The following is a 20444-nucleotide window of genomic DNA, read 5'->3' on the forward strand; positions in this document are numbered from 1 at the left end:
CTCCTTTGTCTGAGGATATCAGGAAGAACCAGGATAAGGAACTGAGAAGCTAAGTGTACCTGGCTTCTGGTAAGTAAAAAGTGTGTGACAGCCACACCTCCTATCATTCTTAGGTTCCAGGAATTTACCATTAAGAGTACCCAGTAGTTCCTCCGGAGGGGACTTGAAATCCATTGAAGAATCTCATCACAGAAGTGAAAGTTCCAGATAAGAGACCAGATAAGAAATTCAGGCAAGGCTTTATTGGGATTCGTGCTGCAGCTCAGGGGAGGGAAAACAAGTAACAGCTTCCTTTGCTGGCTTCCTGAGGAGGAGACAGCTGGTTCCTTATGTGGCAAGAGAGCAGAGGTGTGTCCAGGAGTTGGGGTGGAGGGGTCACTTAGGTGGTCTGCCCACCCCTGGGTGGCACTGTGTACAGGGTGCATGCCAGTACCCTGCTTCTGCTCATTTTGGTCTTTTTGTATCTCTTCATTGATAACGTGCCCCAACTGTGTAGGCACACAGCTAGTTGTAGTCCCTTTTAGCTTCTTAGTTTTTTGTTGCTGAAAGAGACCATTTGTCCAGGTGCAGGCACTGCAGCAAAGGATCCCAGGGTTCAGGTCCCAGCCTGTCTCAGGAGGGAACAGCTTTAACCATTGCCCATCTCCTGAGTGAGTGTATCTCACCTGAGTGTCTGACATGAAACAAGCTTGGGATCCATTCCACGAGCTGGCTATGGTTTTCCTGGTGGTCACTGTTTGCTGCTTTCACTTAATGAAAGACAATCTGTATTTTAGGAAGGAACAAGAAAAAGTTAAACCTAAAATTGTTTGCACCTCCTCTCCCTAATGTGCAGTGTGCATCTACATTAGAAATTAACCAGAGCTCTTCAGAGATGGGAGTGCCTGCTTGACCATTCTTCTGACACTAGCAATGTAACTTCTTAAAGAGAATGGCATTTGTTCCCACCTCTGTAATGGGTCCAAAAGCTGCTTCCCTATTGGATCCTACTGTTTGTTGAAATCAAGCTCTCAGGAACAAGAAGCCCTCTGCCAGGTTCACTTGGCACTACTCCAAGGTGCATCTTAGGTGTTAAGTTGGTGTGAGGTGCCCACTTTCAAACTGTTTATATAGGACATCTAGCAAGGAAGATATTTCCAGGAGCACAAGAGCAGAGGCTTCTTCCACTGCTGCTGTTTCCAGGAATACAGGGCTGGGTCTCAGGGTAGGCATTCTCACAGGCAGCGCTGTTAACATCTTAACAGAAATGTATCATCAGGGCCACACTGGTGATGAGACAGAATTAGAGATCGTACTTAGAGGTTAATTAACATTTACTCACACAGGATGCAGCAACAGGTGGCTGACAAGTCTCCTTACCTCTGAGAGGTAATCCTCTGATAAAGCAGGTTATCAAGTGGCAGAGAATATCCCTGCTGCCTTTTCAGTGGGAACAGCCAAAGGCAGGAGTTCCTTTCATGACACCAAGAGAAAGAAAAGCTAAAAACTCACAAAATGGGAAAGAAAGAGATGAGAGCAGTGTTCTGCATGGGAGGGACACCCCCTGGAGTTGTGTGAGGCGCTGCCCAACAGAGCAATGATTGTTCCTGGAATTATGAGCACACCCAAGCCTGCAGGGTCCGGTTGGTAGGAGAGCTGTTCAGCAGTGTTCCATCTGTTCCTGGGTGGGGTGCTGGGTTTCTGCCTACAAGCTCCACTCATCATGTGAGGCAGAGTGGTTCCTGCCAGTGACACCAACACTCAGCTTTGACACCCCAACTTTGAGGGCTCCCCTGGCAACAATGAGAAAATTGATCTTCCAGAGAAGAGAAGACATGGCCAAGACCAAACCAGGAGTGAAGGGAATCTCAGATTTCCAAGTGAGTCTGGTCTAGAACTGGCATATATTTGGGGAGGGGGGAGCTCTGCAGCAAGATGCCCTGGATTCAAAATCTTGGGTCTTGCGTACCAGTTTTGCCACTCAAGTTAATTACTTAACCTCTTTGTGCCTCGGTTTTCCTATCTGTTCCAAGCGGAAGTTAATATAGGGTTGCTAGGAGGAGTACTCGTATTTTACTAGTCATATTTTAATATCAGACTAATCTTGCCGTGTGACAGAACTTTCATTTGGCTGTAGTTTCTTCTTTGCCTGCAAACGTACTTACGTTTCTATTTATTTATAAAAAACAAAATTCAAATAATTTTTTAAGTTATTATCTTTCTTTCCCCTTCCATTCAATAATAAAAATATCAATAACCTCAGATATGCAGATGACACCACCCTTATGGCAGAAAGTGAAGAGGAACTAAAGGGCCTCTTGATGAAAGTGAAAGTGGAGAGTGAAAAAGTTAGCTTAAAGCTCAACATTCAGAAAACGGAGATCATGGCATCCAGTCCCATCACTTCATGGGAAATAGATGGGGAAACAGTGGAAACAGTGTCAGACTTTATTTTTCGGGGCTCCAAAATCACTGCAGATGGTGACTGCAGCCATGAAATTAAAAGACGCTTACTCCTTGGAAGGAAAGTTATGACCAACCTAGATAGCATATTAAAAAGCAGAGACATTACTTTGCCAACAAAGGTCTGTCTAGTCAAGGCTATGGTTTTTCCAGTGGTCATGTATGGATGTGAGAAGAAGGCTGAGCGCCGAAGAATTGATGCTTTTGAACTATGGTGTTGGAGAAGACTCTTGAGAGTCCCTTGGACTGCAAGGAGATCCAACCAGTCCATTCTAAAGGAGATCAGCCCTGGGATTTCTTTGGAAGGAATAATGCTGAAGCTGAAACTGCAGTACTTTGGCCACCTGATGTGAAGAGTTGACTCACTGGAAAAGACTCTGATGCTGGGAAGGTTTGGGGGCAAGAGAAGGGGACGACAGAGGATGAGATGGCTGGATGGCATCACCGACTCGATGGACATGAGTGTCAGTGAACTCCAGGAGTTGGTGATGGACAGGGAGGCCTGGTGTGCTGCGATTCATGGGGTCGCAGAGAGTCGGACACAACTGAGTGACTGATCTGATCTGAAGAGGAGTACTGAATCAATACACGTGTGTGCTTTACCAGGCTGGTAGTCGGCAAACTCTTAAGCTATTACTATTCTTATTATTATCATTACTAGCTCCTCTTTCAACACCTGTCAGTTTATAAGGGCTAAATAATAAACAAGAGAGAAAAGCCAGAAACACCCTGAAGATGAAAGGTAATGTAGGAGGGCCAACTCTACTAGATAGTAAACCATATTATGAAGCATCTATAATTTTAAAGTTGTAGTACTGGCACATGAGTAGACAGACCAATTCAAGAGAAAAGAAAATTCAGAAATAGATTTAATTGCATGTGTAAAGTAAGTGATAAAAGGGGCACCTCAGTGAGGAAAAAGTAGACTTTAGCTAAACTACTTAGTATACCATATACACGTATACTTAGTATACCTGCAAAAGAGAAAATGAAATCCATTCCTCACACTTCATACTAGGATGAATTCTGAGTGGATTAAAGATTTAAATGTAAAATATGACATACAAGCACTAGGAGAAACATGGGTGAATTTCCCCAAAACTTGAGAATATTTACTACCCATGAATTAAAATCCAAGGGCAATAAAGGAAAATACTGATAAATTTGATAGTGTAAAAATAAATGTTTCTATTTATTGGGGAAGAAAACCAATTGTTGGGGAAGAAAAACCCCACAACACTGTTAACATGAACAGATTACAAGCTGTCAAAAATTGCAACCTGCAAAGTTATTATTACCAGTAAGGAACTTTCAAAGGTAAAATAAAAGATCAACAAACCTACTAAAAAATGGCTACAATATGAATAGATCACAAAACAAAAAAATGCTTCTTAAATATATTAAAAATGCTCATAACTAGAAAAATTCTCATTAGAGGAATGAAAATTAGAACTATTTTGAAATAACACTTTTTACCTATCAGATAAAGATTCAAAACTATGATGCCATAACCAGCTGATGAGACTGTGAGGAACAGGCCCTACCAAACACTGTTCAGTTCAGTTCAGTTGCTCAATCGAGTCTGACTCTTTGCAACCCCATGGACTGCAGTACGCCAGGCTTCCCTGTCCATCACCAACTCCCAGAGCTTATTCAAATTCATGTCCATTGAGTCGGTGATGCCATCAAACCATCTCATCCTCTGTCACCCCTTCTCCTCCCGCCTTCAATCTTCCTAGCATCAGGGTCTTTTCCAATGAGTCAGTTCTTCGAATCAGGTGGCCAAAGTATTGGAGTTTCAGGTTCAGCATCAGTCCTTCCAATGAATATCCAGGACTGGTTTCCTTTAGGATGGACTGGTTGGATTTCCTTGCAGTCCAAGGGACTCTCAAGAGTCTTCTCAAACACCACAGTTCAAAAGTATCAATTCTTCGGCGCTCAGCTTTCTTTATAGTCCAACTCTCACATCCATACATGACTACTGGAAAAACCAAAGCTTTGACTAGATGGACGTTTGTTGGCAAAGTAATGTCTCTGCTTTTTAATATGCTGTCTAGATTGGTCATAACTTTTCTCCCAAGGAGCAAGCACCTTTTAATTTCATGGCTGCAGTCACCATCTGCAGTGATTTGCTGGGATGCAAACAGGTGGGTGCAATCTCAAAAATGACAGAATGATCTCTCTTCATTTCCAAGGCAAACCATTCAATATGACAGTAATCCAAGTCTATGCCCCAACCAGTAATGCTGAAGAAGCTGAAATTGAACGGTTCTATGAAGACATACAAGACCTTTTAGAACTAACACCCAAAAAAGATGTCCTTTTCATTATGGGGGACTGGAATGCAAAAGTAGGAAGTCAAGAAACACCTGGAGTAACAGGCAAATTTGGCCCTGGAATACAGAATGAGGCAGGGCAAAGGCTAATAGAGGTTTGCCAAGAGAACGCACTGGTCATAGCAAACACCCTCTTCCAACAACACAAGAGAAGACTCTACATATGGACATCACCAGATGGTCAACACCGAAATCAGATAGATTATATTCTTTGCAGCCAAAGATGGAGAAGCTCTATACACTCAGCAAAAACAAGACCGGGAGCTGACTGTGGCTCAGATCATGAGCTCCTTATTGCCAAATTCAGATGTAAATTGAAGAAAGTAGGGAAAACCATTCGACTATTCAGGTATGACCTAAATCAAATCCCTTATGATTATACAGTGGAAGTGAGAAATAGATTTAAGGAACTAGATCTTATAGATAGACTGCCTGATGAACTATGGACGGAGCTTCGTGACATTGTACAGGAGACAGGGATCAAGACCATCCCCATGGAAAAGAAATGCAAAAAAGCAAAATGGCTGTCTGAGGAGGCCTTACAAAGAGCTGTGAAAAGAAGAGAAAGGGAAAGTGAAGTCACTCAGTCGTGTCCAACTCTTCACGACCGCATGGACTGCAGCCCACCAGGCTCCTCCGCCCATGGGATTTTCCAGGCAAGAGTGCTGGAGTGGGATGCCATTGCCTTCTAGCAAAGGAGAAAAGGAAAGATATAAGCATCTGAATGCAGAGTTCCAAAGAATAGCAAAGAGAGATAAGAAAGCCTTCCTCAGCAATCAGTGCAAAGAAATAGAGGAAAACAGAATGGGAAAGACTAGAGATCTCTTCAAGAAAATTAGAGATCCAAGGAACATTTCACGCAAAGATGGGCTTGATAAAGGACAGAAATGGAATGGATCTAACAGAAGCAGAAGATATTAAGAAGAGGTGGCAAAAATACACAGAAGAACTGTACAAAAAAGATCTTCACGACCCAGACAATCATGATGGTGTGATCACTGACCTAGAGCCAGACATCCTGGAATGTGAAGTCAAGTGGGCCTTAGAAAGCATCACTACGAACAAAGCTAGTCAGGTGATGGAATTCCTCACTATTTGAAATAGTTGAGCTATTTCAAATCCTGGAAGATGATTCTGTGAAAGTGCTGCACTCACTATGCCAGCAAATTTGGAAAATTCAGCAGTGGCCACAGGACTGGAAAAGGTCAGTGTTCATTCCAATGCCAAAGAAAGGCAATGCCAAAAAATGCTCAAACTACCACACAATTGCACTCATCTCACATGCTAGTAAAGTAATGCTCAAAATTCTCCAAGCCAGGCTTCAGCAATACGTGAACTGTGAACTTCCAGATGTTCAAGCTGGTTTTAGAAAAGGCAGAGGATCAAATTGCCAACACCTGCTGGATCATGGAAAAAGCAAGAGAGTGCCAGAAAAACATCTATTTCTGCTTTATTGACTATGTCAAAGCCTTTGACTGTGTGGATCACAATAAACTGGAAAATTCTAAAAGAGATGGGAATACCAGACCACCTGACCCGCCTCTTGAGAAACCTATATGCAGATCAGGACACAACAGTTAGAACTGGTCATGGAACAACCGACTGGTTCCAAATAGGAAAAGGAGTACATCAAGGCTGTATATTGTCACCCTGCTTATTTCACTTATATGCAGAGTACATCATGAGAAATGCTGAGCTGGAAGAAGCACAAGCTGGAATCAAGATTGCCGGGAGAAATATCAATAATCTCAGAAACGCAGATGACACCACCCTTATGGCAGAAAGTGAAGAGGAACTAAAAAGCCTCTTGATGAAAGTAAAAGAGGAGAGTGAAAAAGTTGGCTTAAAGCTCAATAATCAGAAAACGAAGATCATGGCATCTGGTCCCATCACTTCATGGCAAATAGATGGGGAAACAGTGGAAACAGTGTCAGACTTTATTTTGGGGGGCTCCAAAATCACTGCAGATGGTGATTGCAGCCATGAAATTACAAGATGTTTACTCCTTGGAAGGAAAGTTATGACCAACCTAAATAGCATATTGAAAAGCAGAGACATTACTTTGCCAACAAAGGTCTGTCTAGTCAAGGCTATGGTTTTTCCTGTGGTCATGTATGGATGTGAGAGTTGGACTGTGAAGAAAGCTGAGCACCGAAGAATTGATGCTTTTGAACTGTGGTGTTGGAGAAGACTCTTGAGAGTCCCTTGGCCTGCAAGGAGATCCAACCAATCCATTCTGAAGGAGATCAGCCTGGGATTTCTTTGGAAGGACTGATGCTAAAGCTGAAACTCCGATACTTTGGCCACCTCATGCGAAGAGTTGCCTCATTGGAAAAGACTCTGATGCTGGGAGGGATTGGGGGCAGGAGGAGAAGGGGATGACAGAGGATGAGATGGCTGGACGGCATCACTGACTCGATGGACATGAGTTTGAGTGAACTCCAGGAGTTGGTGATGGACAGGCAGGCCTGGTATGCTGTGATTCATGGGGTCACAAAGAGTCGGACACGACTGAGTGACTGCACTGAACTGAACTGAAACAGGTGTAACTCCAAAGGACAAGAATTAGGCAAAATTAAAAACACACTTACCTTTGACCCAACATCCCACTTCTAGAGATCTAAATTCACACTGGCACAGATGCAAAACGATGTTGGCTCAGGAATACCCATTGCAGCACCGTCTGTAAAACACTCAATACAGCTTATGTGTCATCAGTAGCGGGCTGGTGGAAGAACTACAGTCCTGACACACAATGGTGCCCTGGCATTTGCCAGAGAACAATCTCTCACCAAACGCTTAGGTGGAAAACAATGAAGTGTGTCACAATACTGTGTATAGTAGTGAAGCTTTTACCCAAGGAAGAGTGTGGGATACACTTACAGAATGTATTGCTTACACTTTTTAAACGGAAGGATAATCCAAAACTTATAATTACCAATGGGAGAGGACAGGGATACAGGGATGAGAAGCCAAAGAGGCTAGGCTTCTTTTAGTACACTTTTGTGTCTGTAGTTTTCATGTTGGAACCATGAAAGTACTTTGCATAAATTATAAATTAGTTAAGGTTTAAGTGACGTCTAAATATTGAAAGTATTCAGTGAAGAGCTTATCACAGATAACCTCTTTCATGAAGAGCCAGAGTGGTTTCCGCCAGAAGGCCGCCCTAGGAAGGTTTCCTGTGGTCTCTCCCACCTTGAAGCCAGGACGGGATAGCAGGTCTGTGGTCTCAACCCCACAAGGCAGTGAGGCTGAATATGCACACAATGGTCAGACCACATAAAACAGAACTCTCTGACCCACGATCTCTGTAGCAACAGGTCCAAAGCAGCCAGGACTTGCTCACTAACTGCCAGCTTCCCTATTTTTTGCCCCTGTCCCACTTAGGACCAACTGGAGAAAGCCAGACAAGCTTCCCTAAGCCGTCACACAGGAGGACGCACTGCTAGTCGCCGGCCTCCAACTTGCATACTCTACACTCAGATCACACCCGAGGCCCTCCCTCTCCCCAACACCCGCTGTGGCAGACTCCCCTGCTCTAGCGGGCTCTGTGAAAACGTCTTCCGTGCTCCTCGGCAGGTGGTCTCTCCCGACTTCCACACCCAGACGCCAAAGGCCACTGTGCTGCCGCCGCGAGGAGTAACGTCTGCCGCGGCAACTGGAGAAACTGCCCCCTGAGCGAGAAAAACCGCCACCGGCGCGCGACTTTCTGGGACTTGTAGTTCCTCGCGCCGAGCGGGCGCACTTCCGGAACTGGCCCGGGAACCCGCGCGGAGGCGCCCCGGTGCCCCACAGGCCTCCCGAGCTCAGTACGTGGACACAGTTCTTCCACTGGTACGCGGGTTTCGAACTCAGCTTGAAGAGAAAGTGTATGTTGTCCTGGTGGACAGAGAATTACGGGCAGTCTTGGCAGAGCAAAAGGCACCGGCGACTCCGGACCTGGGTGTTGGGGGCCCGTGTTGGTTGTGTTTGGTGATGCTGGCCCAGGTGGAGAGACCGGTGTGAGCAGGGGCTGGAGGGGTGAACGTGACTGGAGGTGTGCAGAGCGGGCCACAGAATTGCCGGGTGCGCGAGGGCTGGGGTTTGGGTTTCAGAGCCTCAGTAAAGAGTAGAATCCGGCGGTGGATGGCTCAGTGGAGGGGCAGTGCCGAGGGAGTAGAAAGTGTGAGGAGGACTCTTGAGTTTCCGGTTCTAGTGGGGAGCCAGGATGGAGGTCGCAGTGCAAGGGATGAGGGAACCCTGGACGCTATCAGCTGTGTTGAGTCTGTGGACGAAGAAATTAATCAATAATGGCTCTAAGAAAGAAATGGGACATTTTATTCAAGCCTTTGGGTTATATAACTCAGGAAGCAGCTTTTCAGAAAGCTCTGAGGATTGTTCCACCCTGGAGGTCAAAGCACAGTTATATACTTTTTGAGACAAAGGGCCATGTGTCAGATGAGGAATTGACAGTTGATATAATCCAGCCCTGCAGTACAAAGTGGGTAGTGGGTCATTGTGGCCCCTTAGAACGAAGGAAGTCTGTCTGTCCCCTAAGCAGGTGTGGTTAATGCGGATGCACCATGCACACTAAATGGGAGGGAGGAGGCCCAAATGAGCAACGCAAACGTTTCTGTTTAAATGTTTTTGTCTTGCCATGAAATACGATTTTTATTTCATCAAGTCTTTAGAGGCGTGGCTGGATATGGAGGAGAGAATGGCAATGGTAGGGAGCCTGGGAGGGAGGTCTGGGCTGGACATAAGGCCTGGGGCAGTACTTGAAAGCCCCACCCCCTCACTGGCAGGAAAAAAAGAAACTAGGAAGAGAAGTAGAAAGAGAGGCCTCTAGAAAGAGGTCTAGCACGAGGGAAAGGAGTTTTATGTCCAGGTGTAATCAATAGAGTTAAATCTGCTGTGGCCCCTACTGTGTGTCAGCACGAGTGTTAAACTCTGTAAATGCAACTCTTGGAATCATCACAGCAGCACCACAAAGCAGGCCTGCTCTCCTCCCAGACTTCTGCAGATGAGGCCCCGAGAGGCTGAGGAGGCCTTTCAGGGTCCTCCAGAGGCAAGTGGTGGAGGTAGGACTTTGAAAGCAGGCAGTCTGGCTGTGGAGGGGAGGTGTTCCCAGCCCTCGCCCTGGGTGTCTCCAACAAGGAAGAAGAGGACCCGAGGGTGAAAATGAACACGTGTAGTAGATTGCCCGTGGAGGGACAGGAATGTCAGAACAGTACAGCTTCACATAGAGCCTTGAGCGGTCTTCTTAGGTGTGGTGTACACGTGTGTGTGTGTGTGTGTGTGTGTGTGTGCACGCCTGGAAGCGTGCAGCATAGGTGTGCTTTTGGTACACAGAGTGAGAGAGAGTCAAACATGGGGAAGGGTTTGGGATAAGATAAGCAGAGTATGGGAAGCAATAGCAGCATTAAGGGAAACGGGATAATAGGTATGGCTTCTGGCCACTTGGGCAGCATCCCAGCAGGTCCAGAAGTTTGATACCCGCTCACAGAGTGCCCTTAGTTGTCTTCCTGGGAATTTTCACATGCTCCTTGTCCCCTTCCCCCACCTCGATTTTTAGAAACCGGCTGATGTTTCACTGAGATTTTTTTTTAATTGTACAATCAATTGTTTTGACACTGCCTCCATTTCTCTCTAGTATCTTGAGATGACAGGAAAAACTGGCCCCTCCTTTATTTGACTGTTGAGGTACTGTTGTGTGTCTTTGGGTTCATGGTTCATACACCCCAGCACATGCCTCAAGACATTTACCTTGAGCCTATGACAGCCCAGGCCCAGAGCTAGGCAGACTGGCCCTCTTCAGTGAGAGAGTTTAGCCGCCTTGGCTGACCTCAGAGCCTTGAACAGGGAGATCATGTGGTCAGAGCCCCGCCTCCCTGCCCTTCACTCCCCAGGGTATAGTCTTCAGCTGGCACTGGTTGCTCTTGCCTTTGGGCATGGGGGTGGACTTGGGAGTGTGGAGGCACTGAGGTAGGGGCTAAACCCCTAATTGTCCCCCCAAACCCAGCCCTGCTTTCTGAGGACCTCTGCCTTCTTCACAACAGCATCACCAGATATGAGGAGGAAATGGAGGCATATTTTCAGCAGATCCCATTGCAGGTGAGTTGGAGACCTTTGTTCTCATTGCCTTAGTCTCCATGGCTGTAGAATGCATCCAGGAATAACACCCACATCCTCAGGTCAGCACACATTAGAGTTCTTGCAATGCTGCCCTGTGCCTTGGGGTGAAGTGCACGGGCTCCCACATGAATGAGCCAGGCATTCCCCAAACCTGGGTCTCTGAGCCAGGTCTCTTCAGACTTCTTCATGGTGTTTGCTCAGTGGACCCTTGAGGGCGAGTAGAGCTGAGCCTCCAGAAACAGGCAGCCACTCTGGCCCATTGACCCTTACCGCAGACCACTCAGGAGGGCAGCTGAGAGTGTGCCTGTAAAGCGCCAAAGGCACCCTTAGATGGCTCACATGTGGTTTCATGAGGAAGCAATTGAGCTCATGGCATTAGCTTCCTAGAAACACACCACAGCCCTGATTTGTCTCATGGCTGTGCTGACCCTTGATTTAAAGCATCCTCTTTGGCTGGTTTCCAATCTGATATTGTACAGAAGATGGGGGTGAAGATCTCCAAGAGGGGTCCCCGTTGTTCCCAAAGCAGAAAATCAGGATCACCGATGCAACTAGCAGCAGAGGAGATACCCAGAGAAAAATGAAAACACCTTGGACCTGGGTCCGAGTCTGATCTGAGCAAGGGGTTCTCCCTCCCCTGTGCTGTCCTATTCCCAACTTTCTCATCAAGAAAGCAGGGCTCCATGGTAATACCAGTGATGTTTCAGCCAACCGTGAGCTTCAAGGACGTGGCTGTGACCTTCACATGGGTGAAGTGGGGACATGTGGACCTGGCCCAGAGGACAGTGTACCGTGAGGTGGTTCTTGAGACATGCAGTCGCCTGGTCTCCCTGGTTAAGGCAGTCGCTACCCATCACCAGACCCAGGGCGTGGCTCATTTCAGGCACGCCTGGACTGGCCCAGAAGGTGCTGGAAGTGTGTCCCTTTGAGATGCAGGTCTGGGTATTGCTGCTTATCCCTCCTCCAGGGCAAGTCTGTGGCTTATGGTTCAGGGTGTGGGGAGTCTACTTGGGAGGATGGGGGCCCCTCCTAGTCCATCCACATCTGACCCCAGGGGTGAGAGCTCGACCTGTCTCCCAGCAGAAGACCAAGCCCTCTGTTTTTCCTCCATTGACCAGGACTTCTGCTCTCAAAACTAAATGTGATCTCCTAGCTGGAGCAAGGGGAGGACCAATGGAGAGTGGGGCAGGGACCTCCCCAAGGTGAGAACAAGCCAGCGGCTCAACAGTTAAAGTCCAAGGAGCAGAGAGGCCGCTTGCAGGAAGTTTGCTCACGTGTTCTCTGCTGCCACCTCATGTCCAACATGGCAGCCACGTTCTCATCCATGTCAGGCTGTCTCTGCCCAGCCCACCCACAGAGGATACTTGTTGCTGTTGTCAACATGTGTCTCACACACAAGTTCACTTCTGTCCCCATCTCCCTTTGGTCTTAACTCCTCTGCTACCATGTCTCATTCCCAGGTCCTCATGCCCCCTGTTTTCCTCCAGCCCCTCATCATAGCTTCCATCCAGGGTGCCAGCTCCTCAGGCCTCCCCTTCCTGCTGGTCTTTGCTCTGCCATTTGGGTGTCCACCCATCTTCCACATTGGACATTTTCATGACTTCAAAATGATCCCCAGGTGTGGTAAGAATCCATGCCTTCCAGAAGGATTCCTATTAAATCACCATTCCTGGACCTGCTTTCCCACCTCCCCTCATCCCATAGGCCCACCACCTACCCTGCATGTCAGCCTAATTGGAATTTTTTTTTTCTCCTTCAGCTATATGGAAATAAAACACTTCTCATACCATACAGTTCATCTGTATAAAGCACGTAAAGGTTCTTAATATAGTTGCAGCTTGTGGATTTATCACCACAGTCTATTTTAGAACATGGTCATCTCCCCGACTAATTGGGCTGCTTCTGATTTTTTGTGTGGTTTTGTTTTAACTGATAAACTTTATTTTTTAGAGCCAGTTTCATCCTTACAGAAAGTACAGGGTTTCTCTATGCCAACCCTCCCCATGCAGTTTCCCCTATTATTAATATCTTGCATTCAGTGGTACATTTGTTACAAATGATGATCTTACACCAATTAATGATTACCATCAGAGGTCAATAGTTTACATTAGATTCACTCTGGTGTTGTACATTTTGTGGGTTTCGACAAATATGTGATGTTATATATCCACTGGTGTAGTGTACAGAGTAGCTCCACTACCCTAAGAATCCTCTGTGCTCCACCTGTTCATCCCTCCCTCCACCCTAACTCCTGGAAACCACTGATTAATTTACTGTCTCTATAAGTTTACGTTTCTAGACTGTCCTGTAGTTGGAATCATGCAGTACTTGGTCCTTTCTGAGAGACTGCTTTCACTTAACAATAAGCGGCATCTATGTCTATCACACCACCTTCTGCCAGCCTAGCGGTGTTGGATTTATCCCATGTGTTCCTGCTCCTTCTTACCCTATAACTGTCATGTCTGCAGCCTCTCTTGTTTCTAACTTGGAAGTCTTACCTACTTTTACTTACCCTTGGCACTCAAATGACATCATTCTGAATTCAGTTTACCAGCAGTGTCTTTCTTCTCTTCTACCCTAGATGTTACTTTCTGGCTGACCCACACAGCCTGTCTTCCTTATTTCAAGATTCTGATGCAGATACTGCTGTAGAATTTTTACCTCCTTTGCCCATTTTTTCAACAGCCAGACATATCTTAGACATAGCTTAGCCACGCAAAGATTCCTTTCCTCCCCTTCATCCCCAGATACTCTTTCACTCCCCTTCATGAGGCTATTGTTTCATTTGAAAACTTCGTCTCATCAGAGATTCCAAGGCAGCACCCCAAAGGAACACAGCAGGGTCTTGGGAAGGAGGACAGTGTGGTTGTGGGAGTGTTGGGCAGAGATTAGGGCTTTCCCCAAGAGGGAAAGAAGGTCTGTGTTTAGCACAAGGAAAACATCCTCCTGGAACTCATACTTTGCCAAATGGAGGATGCTTGTCTCCTTGGCAGGTACGGGAGAAAGGGATGGGAACCTGGAGAGAGGACTTAATATTACTGGGTGTGGGTGGCTACCCACCTAAAAAGGGCAGTTGTGTGGGCAGAGTGACAAGTGAAGGGGGAATCTTGGAGGACTCAGTTGAGTGTCCTGAGCTGGGAGCCCATTGCACTCTTTATTAGAGGCCTACTACCGATGGCGACTGCAGCCATGAAATTAAAAGATGCTTACCCCTTGGAAGAAAAGTTATGACCAATCTAGATAACATATTGAAAAGCAGAGACATTACTTTGCCAACAAAGGTCCGTCTAGTCAAGGCTATGGTTTTTCCAGTGGTCAGGTATGGATGTGAGAGTTGGACTGTGAAGAAAGCTGAGCGCCGAAGAATTGATGCTTTTGAACTGTAGTGTTGGGGAAGACTCTTGAGAGTCCCTTGGCCTGCAAGGAGATCCAACCTGTCCATTCTGAAGGAGATCAGCCCTGGGATTTCTTTGGAAGGACTGATGCTAAAGCTGAAACTCCAGTACTTTGGCCACCTCATTCAAAGAGTTGACTCATTGGAAAAGACTCTGATGCTGGGAGGGATTGGGGGCAGGAGGAGAAGGGGACGACAGAGGATGAGATGGCTGGATGGCATCACTGACTCGATGGATGTGAGTCCAAGTGAACTCTGGGAGTTGGTGATGGACAGGGAGGCCTGGTGTGCTTCGATTCATGGAGTTGCAAAGAGTCAGACACGACTGAGCGACTGAACTGAACTGAGCTGAACCGATGGCTCAGCAGTAAAGAATCTTCCTGCAATGCAGGAGACTTGAGTTTAATCCCTGGGTTGGGAAGATCCCCTGGAGGAGGATCCCCTCCAGTATTCTTGCCTAGAAAATACCATGGACAGAACAGCCAGATCTCGTTTTAAGATCCAGCACCAGGAAATAGAGTGTGAGTCATAAGGTTGAGGCACATGTTAGGACCTTGTTTCCTGTGACTTCTCCAACAGATTACCAGCTGGGTAACTTAAAACAACATAGATGATTCTCCCACAGCTCTGAGGCTAGAAGTCACAATCAGCGTCATTGGGCTGAAATCAGTGCGCACAGGCCATTCTCCCTCTGGAGGCTTCATTGGAAAAGCTGTTCCTTTTTTCCTTCCAGGTTCTAGTGGCTAGGGGGATTCCTTGCTCAGTGGCCACATCACTTCAGTCTTTCAGGCCAGCACCTTCACGTCTCTGCTCTGTGTTCAGATTGTCTTCTTTGTGTGTATCAAGTCTCATTCTGCCTCCTTCTTATAAGGACAGTTGTGATAACATTTGGGGCCCACCCAGATAATCCCTGGGCATCCCTGTTGGCTCAGATTGTAAAGAATCTGCTTGCAATGCAGGAGACATGGGTTCAATCCCTGGGTTGGGAAGATCCCAGGGAGAAGGGAATGGCTACCCATTCCAGTATTATTGTCTGGAGAATCCATAGACAGAGGAGCCTGGCGGGCCACAGTGCATGGGGTCGCAAAGAGTCAGACACGACTGAGGGACTTACACACACACTGATTTCCTGTTTGCTGAGCCATCCCTCCATTTCACATTCTGCATGAAATTACAGTCCATAGGTTAGAAACAGACCCAGAGATATATCTCTTATACTTGGTGGTCTGTTTTATCCCACCCTCCCCTTCTAATGCTTCTCTAGTAATTCAGGCCATTTGGATTTCTTTCAGACTGGAAGACTACACTTGAAGGAGTCAGTGTCTGAAGAGGATATTGCTGTGGAAGGGCCATCTTATCACATGGAAAAGAAACACCATGTTCAGGAGGAGGGCCCCAGGTTGGTGTCATTAGGAGAAATGCACCTTTGGCAGGACCAGCTAGGGATGAACCAGTAGGACGCTGAATCAAACAGTACTCACCTCAGAGAGATGTTTTGCTCAAGGTGGGAGTTGTGAGCCTGAGCTTAGGAAAATTATCTGAGTTTAAGCCTCCTACCTCCGACATTACCTACAAGAACATATTTCTATAAGGTTAACTCACAGCATAAAAAGTTGAAACAGAACTCAGTTTTCATTAAAAAGACTGAGCTGATCTGAAGCCCTGTGAAGATCATCAAAGTGCTAGAGCCTTCTAGCAGATTATTTACTTGAATAAACTTGCAGATTTTGAAACAGGAAATAAAAAGCCTTATGATTATACTGTCAATATTGACTGTTTCAACTATGGTACCTCCTTTCGTTTTCTTAATAGAATTTTTTCAGCAGAGAACAGCAAAGATGGTCAGAACTATGGAAACATTAATCATAGCTTGTCGCTTAATGAACACAAGCCAACGCATTTGGAGAGTCAGTTCAATTGTGACAAATGCCTTGTACAGACTGAACTAAGTCATCCTGGAGAGGCACTACTCATATATGAGGAGGACTGTGATGCCTCCACATGGCCTCATCTTTTACTTACTGTGACATCATTTAGACTGGAAAGAAGACATGAATGTAATCAGCGTGCAAGATCTTTCAGCTGTTGCTCTAAGCTTGTACACCAGAGAACACTCTGGAGAAAAGCCCTATGAGTGTACTCAATGTGGAAGGTCTTTCAGGCAGAGCTATGACCTTGTTGTACACCAGAAAACTCACATGGGAGAAAAACCCAATGAATGTAATCAGTGTGGGAAATCCTTCACCCAGAGTTCCAAACTTGTTAGGCATCAATGAACTCACACTGGAGAAAAACCATATAAATGTCATGACTGTGGAAAATCTTTCAGGTGGAACTCTAACGTTTTTGTACATCAAATAATTCACACTGCCTTAAAGCTTATGAGTACGCTCATTGTGGAAAGTCCTTCAGTCAGAGCTCTGACTTTGTCACACATAAACGGACTCACATGGAGAGAAATCCTATGAATATAACCCTATGAATATGAATATAGTGTGGTAAGTCCTTCATTTGAAGCACTCAACTTCTTAGGCACCTGTGAATTCACACTGGAGAGAAGCCATATAAATGCAATCAATGTGATAAAGCCTACACTGGGATCTCTCACCTTATTGAATATCAGAGAACTCATACTGGAGAGAAACCATTTGAATGTCATCAATGTGGGAGAGGCTTCACTGGGAGTTCTTACCTTCTTTCACCTTAGAGAGTTCATTCTGGAGAGAAACCGTATGAGTGTAATGACTGTGGGAAGGCTTTTCGGCAGCAAACTCAGCTTGTGCATCAACGAACACGTGCTGGAAAGAAACCTTATGATGCAGTCACTATGGAAAAGCTCTCAGCCAAAGGGCTGCACTCTGTGCATCAGAGAATGCACACTGGGGAGAAGCCCTGTCAGTGTAATGTGTGTTAAGGCCTTTAGTCAGAGGTCACACCTTATTGAACATCAGAGAACACATACTGGAGAAAAGCCCTATGAGTGCATTGACTGTGGGAAGACCTTCAATGATTGATCAACCCTTACAAAACATGAGAGAATACATGCTGGGGAAAAACCCTATGAATGTAAACATTGTGAAAAGGCCTTTAGCCAGTGGTGTCAACTTACTAGGCATCAGAGACACCATACTGGAGAGACCCTATGAATGTAATGAGTGTGGGAAAGCTTTCAGTTATAATACATCCTTTTTCCAACATGAGAAGACTTATAGGGAAGAAACCCTGTGAATAGTCAAGATGAAAAATAGTCAAGATGCCAGACTTTCTTTACTAGACATCAGATGACCAAGGTATGACTGTCACTGTAGTCTAATGACTGCAGGCATCAGAATTGCTTGGAGTGTCTGTGTTGAACTGCACATTACCAAGCTTACCCTCAGCTTACTAAATCAGAATCTCTAGCAGTAAAACTCAGGAGCCCACAGTTTCCAAAAGCAGCATGAAGGACTTGTTTGTACACTAAAATACATTTACTTCTGCAGTTAGGTGAGAAGCTATGAATATAACCACTGATGAAAAACATTGTCAGAGCTCTCAGCAGGAATTAGAAAACACAGACTGGAGCTGTACCCGCCAGATAATCTTTTATAGTCCAAACAGCCAACCAATCTCAATCAGACTTTGTCCCAGTAACACATTCCTGGAAATGATAGTGAACCGAAAAATACTCTTGATACAGAGCTCCAAACATTCCACCTAAGAAGAAACCATTACATGAGGAAGATGGTGTTAGAGATGAAATTTGGGGCCAGCCATGTTCAGTTGCCAGGAGAAATATCAATAACCTCAGATATGCAGATGACACCACCCTTATGGCAGAAAGTGAAGAGAAACTAAAAAGCCTCTTGATGAAAGTGAAAGAGGAGAGTGAAAAAGTTGGCTTAAAGCTCAACATTCGGAAAACTAAGATCATGGCATCTGGTCCCATCACTTCATGGCAAATAGATGGGGAAACAGTAGAAACAGTCTCAGACTTTATTTTTTTGGGCTCCAAAATCACTGCAGATGGTGATTGCAGCCATGAAATTACAAGATGTTTACTCCTTGGAAGGAAAGTTATGACCAACCTAGATAGCATATTCAAAAGCAGAGACATTACTTTGCCAACAAAGTTCCGTCTAGTCAAGGCTATGGTTTTTCCAGTGGTCAGGTATGGCTGAGAGTTGGACTGTGAAGAAAGCTGAGCACCGAAGAATTGATGCTTTTGAACTGTAGTGTTGGGGAAGACTCTTGAGAGTCCCTTGGACTGCAAGGAGATCCAATCAGTCCATCTTAAAGAAGATCAGTCCTGGGTGTTCATTGGAAGGACTGATGCTGAGGCTGAAACTCCAATACTTTGGCCACCTGATGCGAAGAGCTGACTCACTGGAAAAGACCCTGATGCTGGGACGGATTAGGGGCAGGAGGAGAAGGGGATGACAGTGGATGAGATGGCTGAATGGCATCACTGACTTGATGGACATGAATTTGAGTGAACTCCAGGAGTTGGTGACGGACAGGGAGGCCTGGTGTGCTGCAATTCATGGGGTCACAAAGAGTCAGACACGACTGAGCGACTGAACTGACTGAACTGATGTTCGGTGTAAACCAGCAATAAAAAACACAAATTGAAGGAATACTAAGGATGGGAAGTTTTGTAAAATGGTTTTTATTGGAGTTAAAAGTAGACTCAGTTTTCCAAGGACTCCGTTATGCTCTAACTTTCTTGCTGAGTTAGGTTGACTAAGTGAGTCCAGAGCAATATGAAAAATATCAAATGAAGTGAAAATAGGACCAAAAACAGTATGTATGCAAAATGTTACAGCACATAAAAATTTGTGCACAGATGGTTGATTAAGATCAACTCAGCAACATATTAAAAAACAATATATATGTGTGTGCTTAGTTGCATCAGACTCTGCAACCCTGTGGAATGTAACCCACCAAGCTCCTCTGTCCATGGGATTTTCCAGGCAAGACTACAGGAGTGAGTTGCCATTTCCTTCTGCAGTGGATCTTCCTGACCTAGGGATCAAACCCATGGCTCCTGCTTTGGCAGGCAGGTTTGTTTGTCTGTTTTTTATAACCACTGAGCCACCTGGGAAGCCTTCCATAAAAAAGGCTGAAATGTAAATCCACAATGGTGAAGCAAGTAGGGGAGGCTGTTAATTGCAGGTTGAGTGAGGTGACAGCACCCAGAGGTGCAGAGTGGGAAAGGTTGAAGTCAGGAACTTGTAAAGAGGGGCTGCAGCAGTGCAGGTCACAGCCACCCCAGCAGAGCTGTAGACTCACAGGGGGAGCAGGAAAGTTGGGTTCATTGAAGGACTGTCTGTGAAACTCCAGATTTTCTCCTCTTAAGTATCTGGCTGTGGGCCAGCAAAAAAAAAGAGTAGAGAATGAGTTATGTTCTGACAACGGGGAAAACAATTCTGAGGGACTAGAGAATCTGCTGTATTGTGCTTCAGAACAAGGGCTTCCTTATTTTGCCACTCCAAGGACCTTCGTCATCATTGTTAGTTCTTCCCTTTTCATCCCAAAGCAAAGTGTGCCATTAACCAGCCCCACCCATCTGGGGATGCTTTCATCTTTGCCTTCTCACGTTGTTATTTAGTTGCTAAGTCTTGTCGGACTCTTTGCCACCCCATGGTCTTTAGCACACCAAGCTCCTCTGTCTCACCCTCTGGGAATCACACAAGGATGCCTATGGGGGGCGGGAAGGAATGGAAGGACAGCAGCTGCTGTGTACACATGAGTGCTTCAGGTCCTGTTGTGGGAAGTGTTTCACCCTTTCATAAATCAAAGCAGACACTTCTGGGGCCAGGAAGCGGGCTCACTTGAAATAGGAACCTGAGACCTTTCTTCCCAGATGGTTCTCATACCCAGAGACCAGTGGTTCCAAATTGGAACATGCATAAGACACACATGAAAGGAAGTGCTAGAGTTACAGCTTGCTGGGCCAGTCTTTTTAATTACTTAATTACTTGACTGCACCAGATTTTAGTTTTATCAGGTGAGATCTTTGATATTCATTTGGGGTCTTTATTTTTTCTAAGTTGTGGCATGCAAAATTTTAATTGTGGCATATGGGATCTAGTTCCCCAACCAGGGATCGAACCCAGGCCTTCTACATTGAGAGTCTTAGGCACTGGGCCATCAGAGAGGTCCCTGGACCCATTTTA

The 20444-nt window shown here is 45.7% G+C and overlaps 1 protein-coding gene across 1 annotated transcript; it reads left to right on the forward strand.

Moving 5' to 3' along the window:
- The first annotated feature begins 1814 nt into the window (after positions 1 to 1814).
- Positions 1815 to 18908, forward strand: LOC109571632 (uncharacterized). The gene is made up of 6 exons (XM_070770281.1): positions 1815 to 1859; positions 8166 to 8357; positions 8443 to 8647; positions 10780 to 10871; positions 15579 to 15685; positions 16099 to 18908. Exons 1-6 carry the CDS (start codon positions 1815 to 1817, stop codon positions 16418 to 16420), a joined length of 963 nt encoding a protein of 320 aa, XP_070626382.1. The 3' UTR covers positions 16421 to 18908.
- Positions 18909 to 20444: the final 1536 nt, after the last annotated feature.

The sequence above is a fragment of the Bos indicus genome, chromosome 18 (genome assembly GCF_029378745.1).
Source record: "Bos indicus isolate NIAB-ARS_2022 breed Sahiwal x Tharparkar chromosome 18, NIAB-ARS_B.indTharparkar_mat_pri_1.0, whole genome shotgun sequence".
Classification (NCBI taxonomy): Eukaryota; Metazoa; Chordata; class Mammalia; order Artiodactyla; family Bovidae; genus Bos; species Bos indicus.

What these genes read in the sequence shown, in the direction of transcription:
- LOC109571632 (XM_070770281.1), top strand. Translation starts at nt 1,815, where the DNA reads ATGGCCAAGACCAAACCAGGAGTGAAGGGAATCTCAGATTTCCAA. An exon ending in AGGGAATCTCAGATTTCCAA is followed by an intron (nt 1,860 to 8,165) that starts GTGAGTCTGGTC and finishes TGTCCCACTTAG; the next exon opens with GACCAACTGGAGAAAGCCAG. An exon ending in TTCAGCAGATCCCATTGCAG is followed by an intron (nt 10,872 to 15,578) that starts GTGAGTTGGAGA and finishes GATTTCTTTCAG; the next exon opens with ACTGGAAGACTACACTTGAA.